The 6,936-nt window shown below is 49.1% G+C and overlaps 1 protein-coding gene across 1 annotated transcript in view; it reads right to left on the bottom strand.

Annotated features, from left to right (window-relative positions):
* Positions 1–3,101, bottom strand: part of LOC142501777 (uncharacterized) — a 5,079-nt gene extending 1,978 nt beyond the window's left edge. The window contains exons 1-2 of the mRNA XM_075612161.1: positions 2,005–3,101; positions 1,356–1,661 (exon numbers count right to left, since the gene is read on the bottom strand). Coding sequence (XP_075468276.1) covers positions 1,356–1,661; positions 2,005–2,881 — 1,183 coding nt within the window. The 5' untranslated portion in view covers positions 2,882–3,101. The remainder of the gene's footprint in view (positions 1–1,355; positions 1,662–2,004) is intronic.
* Between the last annotated feature and the right edge of the window lie 3,835 nt (positions 3,102–6,936).

Genomic DNA, 6,936 nt, shown 5'->3' with positions numbered 1-6,936 from the left:
GACACACAGGGACACACACACACAGGGACACACACTCTCCCCCGTCAGTTGGACCGCAGCTCACCTTCCACACCCCCCCCCCCCCCTCCTCTCCCGGTGCCCCTCACTCTCCCGGTGCCCCTCACTCTCTCCCCCCTCCCCACCTCACCCAAATCCCCACGCTCCGCAACATCCCCAGCCGCACCCTCACCGTGCGCCGCTACCGGAGAGGGGAAGCGCGGCGCGGGACTCCCCATCACGTGCGCCGCTACCGGAGAGGGGAAGCGCGGCGCGGGACTCCCCATCACGTGTGACGCTACCGGAGAGGGGAAGCGCGGCACGGGACTCCTGCCACTCTTGCCCCCCCCCAGCTTCCCGAACTCACCTCCTGCCCCAGCCAGATGCCACGGGGTCAAGGTAAGTCACACACCGTCTCCCACCCACGCACTGTCACCCAGTCACCCACACACCCACCCAGTCACCCACCCACTCACTCAGTCACCCACTCAGTCACTCACTCAGTCACCCACCCACTCAGTCACCCACCCACTCAGTAACCCACCCACCCACTCACTTAGTCACCCAAAAACTCACTTAGTCACCCACCCACTCACTCAGTCACCCACCCACACACCCACTCAGTCACCCACCCAGTCACTTTCACCCAGTCACCCACTTTCACCCAGTCACCCACCCACCCAGTCAGTCACCCACCCACTCAGTCACCCACTCAGTTACCCACCCATTCAGTCACCCAGTCACCCATTCAGTCAGTCACCCATTCAGTCAGTCACCCAGTCACCCACCCATTCAGTCAGTCAGTCACCCACTCACCCACCCACCCACTCACTCAGTCACCCACCCACTCAGTCACCCAGTCACCCACCCATTCAGTCAGTCAGTCACCCACTCAGTCACCCAGTCACCCACCCAGTCAGTCACCCACTCACCCACCCAGTCAGTCACCCACTCACCCACCCAGTCAGTCACCCACTCACCCACCCAGTCAGTCACCCACTCACCCACCCAGTCAGTCACCCACCCACCGACCCAACTCACCCACCCAACCACCGACCCAAAGTCACCCACCGACCCAAAGTCACCCACCCACTGACCCAAAGTCAAACCGACCCAAAGTCACCCACCCACCGACCCAAAGTCACACACCCACCGACCCAAAGTCACACACCCACCGACCCAAAGTCACCCACCCACCGACCCAAAGTCACCCACCCACCCACTCAGTCAAGTGTCACACACCCACCCAGCCTAACCCTGTCGTACGCCCCCCCAAAATTATATCCCGGGCAACGCCGGGTCTCTCAGCTAGTATAGTATAAGATTCACATTACGAACATTTAACACATACAATTTACCATGCTGAAAATCATCCTGATAAACTCCAATATCAAAATCTCCTTCAAATCCTTTTATTACTATGGAAGGCAACTTTGCGCTTAACTGCTCCTCCAAAGGTGTTAGGTTCAATGGTGTAGCAGGTGGGCCTCCACCTGTGCCTCTGGCATGCTTGGAGTATTGTTGTAATTTTATTTTGAGTTTTCTTTTGATGTCGTCAAACCGTTTCCGGCAATTATCGTGCGTGCGCACTTGAATTCCACAGCCAGACACAGCATCACGGATATTTCTCCACAATTGTCTCTTCACCATAGGGGAGGTTTTTACTGTTAAGAAACATAATGACAGTAGAGAGAAACAGATTTGTAATTTTAACATTGTTTTATAATATAACATGTGTGATTTTTATTTTCTACATGGACAATTGCAGTAAGTGCTATGTTACTTTATGACCAAATTAGAGAATGTGCAATTTAACTACAACGATGACTATTGACTGTGTGTATTGTAATGCATGACATAATTGCTGTTGTGAAACAACAGTAGCAAACACAGCATTGTAACTGTACTGTTATTGGCAACCAGTAACATGGTGTTACGTATGTGAGGTGAATATATTTACTGACATTATGATTCCAAGTGCAAATTTATAACATGTGTACAACGTACCAACCAGATGTCCAAACAGACGGTCATAGTGTTCCAAAATTGACGCAACTAGCACCTGATTCTCCTCGTCACTAAATTTAACGTTTCTTTTTTTAGCATGTTGTACCAGTGGACTGACAGCATCATATATGTTATTTTCGGGCATGTATTCCTCTTGAAAACCAATGTTGCCCATGTGTATGTCAGCCTCAACATTATCTGAGGTGACATCTGCACCTGCACACACTTGTTCATGAACCGCTGACATGGTCACTGTAGGCAATAGTGTGTGCACATTCATTGTTGCACTAATAGTTTCACTGCCTGACTCGGACACACTAGCATTAGTTTTGTCGTGAGGAAAATGCATTGTGCTCACACTACTACACTGTCTGCCACGTACACGGACACGTACACCGCGACGTTCTCCACCACGTACACCGCCACGTAACCCACGACGTAAACCGCCACGTTCTTCGGAACGCACACTAACACTGCCACGCACAATTCCACCAACCGTACCACGAGCTCTACCACGAACCCTACCACGCATAGCGCCACGCACACTAACACCCAAACAACCAACACCACGAACACTCACAGTGTCACAAACATTCTCGGTAAACACACCATCAGTCACACCTGCTGAGATACTCGCCACACCATTGACATCAGGCGCAGCCATACTAGGAACACATGTAACACCAGCAGACATTGTTGCACTCTGCGTAACAGTATCATTGTTCCGTACATTAAACATTGCACCACTAACTCCTGCACCTTCATTAACAGAAGTTGAAAATACATGCACATGTTTGTGTGAAGTAACACCACGAGCAACATTTGTGCCTGCATGTGCCCCCCTTATCCTATTACTTGGTAATTGACCAAAAGACATCCTGAAATGCAGCAGCAACTTCAGTAAAAACAAATGCTGTTTGTAATCGTCTAAAAAGGCAGAGTGAAGTGTAGATGTGCCTTCAGTGTAGTACTGTACAATGTACTTGTGAGGCGAGACGTTTATGTGCCACAGGAATCTCTGTATGCATTCACAGAGACGCTGTGACTGGAATTGATTCCTGCAACTTTAATTTCGGCGCCAAATGCTTTCAAAGTCGCGCGAGAGTTGAGTGAGGACAGTGGACCAAGTAGAAGAAAAAAAAAATCTAATGGTTTCAAAGTCGCGCGAGAGTTGCGCGAGGACATTACAATAAAAAAAAAAAAAAAGGCTAATGGTTTCAAAGTCGCGCGAGAGTTGCGCGAGGACATTACAATAAAAAAAAAAAAAGGCTAATGGTTTCAAAGTCGCGCGAGAGTTGCGCGAGGACATTACAATAAAAAAAAAAAAAGCTAATAGTTTCAAAGTCGCGCGAGAGTTGCGCGAGGACAGTACAATAAAAAAAAATAAAAAGCTAATGCACAGTCACTCCGCTGAACATGGCGACATTAAAACGGGCAAATTTTCGCCACTTCTGCTCTAGCCTTCTTATTCCAGTTTCCCACCTCTCTGCATATGGTGTGTTAAATTCGCCAAAATTTGGAGATTTTGTGCACTTGGAGATTTACAACTTAAAAACGTCTCTGCATAGGCCCCACTGACTAAAGCCAGAGCGCCCTGTGCGGCTCCAATACAAAAACAGTACCATACACCGTGAAACCATCCAGGGGGGGGTGAACAAAGTGCCCCACGAGCGGGGGAGACTCACACACACCCCAAGAGGCCCCGTGGCGGCAAAACAAGCGAGAGGCAGGCGCTCGGGAGAACCGGAGCCCCAGTGTCCCTGCAGCCGAAATTTCCAAGATGGCCGCCGGTAGAAATTAAAGGAGCCCTACAGTGATACTCAGCCTGTCAAACTGCTTGACGGGGGAGGTGGGGGAGAGAACGAGTGGGCCCCAGTGCACAAATACACAAAGACAAGCATAATATAAGACAAAGCAGTGACCAACCGCCCCTCTCCCAATAACTTCAGTACGCCTGCACTGAGCCGGTATCTCATGATAGCGCCGACCGGTGTATGAGGTGCTGCAAAAGGCGCATAAACGTGCAGCGGAGCCAGTGCAAGTGATTCCCCTCGTGACACGGGGACCCGCGAGCTCCGGAGGGGAGAGGGAGATCCATCCCGGGGGAAGGAGGTTGCCAGCAAGTGCAGCCCTGCTACGGGGAGACTGACAGCCATCTTGGCCCACCCTCTCTGCCCACATTTGCTGAAAAAAAAAAAAAAAAAGAACAGACACAGACTGCAATTAATAACCTGCACAAGTTATCTTTTGGGAGGCACATGAGCGAGGGCTAGGTACATGGATGCCTAGAATGTGAGCCCCGCATCCCTCGGCAATTTAAAAGCACACACACAATACAAAATTTATTCATAACTTTCTCAAAACACACGACCCCGTTAAGGAACAGCCCAGGATGCCAACGAGACCAAAATCGGGCCGTCAGGCCACGGTACTCACAAATTATTTTAACAAAACGGACTCGGTACGCAAAGACAGAGCAGAAACCGGCCGCCATCTGCAGATTCAGAATCCGAAGATGATCGGCTACCGGAGGAAAGAGCTGACCCAGGGGACACAGAATCAATCACTAGAAGAGTGATGAGGGAGTTCTGTAACGAGATGAAGGCGTACATGCATAAAGAGTTGGAGGATTTGAAAAAAGACATTAACAGTATCAGCGCCAGAACTGACGAAATAGAGACTAAACTAGACTCCACGATCAGGGCAGTCCGCAAGCAAGACAAAACTTCAGCCAACCTGCAGGCTCAAATAAATGAGCTGTCTTGCAAACAAGAAGATGCGGAAAATAGGGACCGCCGGAACAATATCAGGGTGCGTGGTGTCCCTGAAGAGTTTACAGACCCTGAGGACTTCATATCAAGATGGCTGACAAGCCTATTCCCTGATAAGCCCGACACGACCCTGCACCTGGATAGATGCCATAGGGCCCTCCGGTCCAAACCACAGCCTAATGACCCCCCAAGAGACATAATAGTACGGTTACATTATTTTCAAATAAAAGAAGCTGTCTGCCAAATCTCCAGAGCTTCGGGATCAGTGGAATTCGAAGGGGTTAAGCTCCTGGTGTTCCAGGACTTGTCGCCTATAACCCTTGCCAAACGAAGAACCCTCTTCCCCATCACCAAACTACTCCGTGATAAGGGGGTACGGTATCGTTGGGTCTTCCCCTTCGGACTTATGGTCCTAAAAAACGGAGCAGCCCACACCATTCGCTCTCTGGATGACAAGAACCAGTTCCTGAAAAAATTGGGCCTCCAACGAGATTCTACTGACCTGGTAGAAGCGGGTACATCCTCCCCTGAGCCGTCCTGGAGCAAAGTGACCAATTCGTCGAGAAAATCCCCAGATAAGACCCTTAATTGATGCCAATTAAAGATCAACTGAGCCTTAAAAGGACAATACCAGCGGAATGTACGTTTGTCCTCGGAACACCTGAATAAAGTTGAACACTTCAAACCTGTACACCATCACGGCGGCAATCGTGGTACACCCGGAAACGGAGCAATATCCTGAATAGGAGGGACTCAATCCACCATCAACGGAGGCAGCCCACAACAGATGAGGCGCACAACAGGGACTGTGCCCAAGATGGACTACATCCAACGGAGTCACCAAGCACTAGAGACATCCCCCCACACCTCTCCGCCCCCCCCTCCATACATCCGACCCCCCTCCCCCACGAGGCACCCACCGAGATTCAATCCACGAAAAGGGCATTTTGAGGGGAACCAGCCCACTATATATATATATAACCCCAATCTTCAGACACCTCATCCACCTAACAATATCCAGGGGGAGTTGGGAAGATGAAAGAGGGGAAATGTAGGTTAAAAATAATTATATAAGCAGCTCTAGAAGGGATTTTAGGGTATATAGATGGAAGCTCCACAAGCGGGGGTACCCATAGTAAATAAGATCCAGTACAGGTGAAGACAGTCCGTACCTGGACACACCTCAGTCTGTCCACCATATATTTTTCTGGAATTGTGGAATACAGGTTTCTGTTCTTTTTCATTAACTTCACAGTTAACGTTATTAAATAGTTATGTGTGTGCTTGTATATCATTGTTTATGATAGGCCGAGGGAAGGAGCCACCCACCCCTGGCCCTTGCCATGTTGCCGATTCATAGTGTCCTGTGTAATCACAGGACATCCCCCCAAGTCCTTTGGAGGGGAGAAGGCCAATCGGACCTGGTCCATCGTACACCAGATTCTGGTGTACGGGATTCCAGCCTTCCTCCAAAGGCAAGAGATCCATTGGAGTCTCAGACCCCACAAGGATCTCCGTTGTTAAATTTCTGTATGTCTCATCCCTTGTTTTTCCTTCCCACCCTCCCCCTCCCCATCTGGCCGCTCGCCGCGCAACATGCTGAGGGACCCCTCAGAGGGACACCGATGTCATGGACAGATGAAGAAAAGGTAAAGATCACCTACAATCACCACACACCAAACACTAAGGTTAGAGCTTCCCGACTAGGTATGCCGTAATGGGGTTAATAATCATATCCCACAATGTGAAAGGCCTAAATAGCCCTAATAAAAGACGAGTAGCTTTTGCTGACTATCAGCGGAAAAAAGCTGATATCATTCTACTACAAGAAACACATTTCAGCATAAAGAGCGCCCCAAAATATCTAGACAAAAGATTCAGACAATTCTATTTCTCATCCTCCTCAAAGAAAACAAAGGGAGTAGCAATTATATTCCATAACAAGTGTCCTTTTAAAGCAGAAAAGATCATTAAAGATAAGAACGGAAGATATATAATCCTCATAGGTTCTATAAATGGTCAAACACTATCTATTGCATCTATCTACGCCCCTGGCGATTTGGACCCCAATTTCTTCACAAGCGTTTTCAATAAATTAAACAAGGTTGCACAGGGCCCTCTAATAATAGCAGGGGACTTCAACACAGCCCTCGATCCTACC

Source organism: Ascaphus truei, chromosome 1 (assembly GCF_040206685.1).
Source record: "Ascaphus truei isolate aAscTru1 chromosome 1, aAscTru1.hap1, whole genome shotgun sequence".
NCBI lineage: Eukaryota > Metazoa > Chordata > Amphibia > Anura > Ascaphidae > Ascaphus > Ascaphus truei.
The sequence above is the reverse complement of the archived record's forward strand: the minus strand, read 5'-3'. Positions and strand labels throughout refer to the sequence as shown.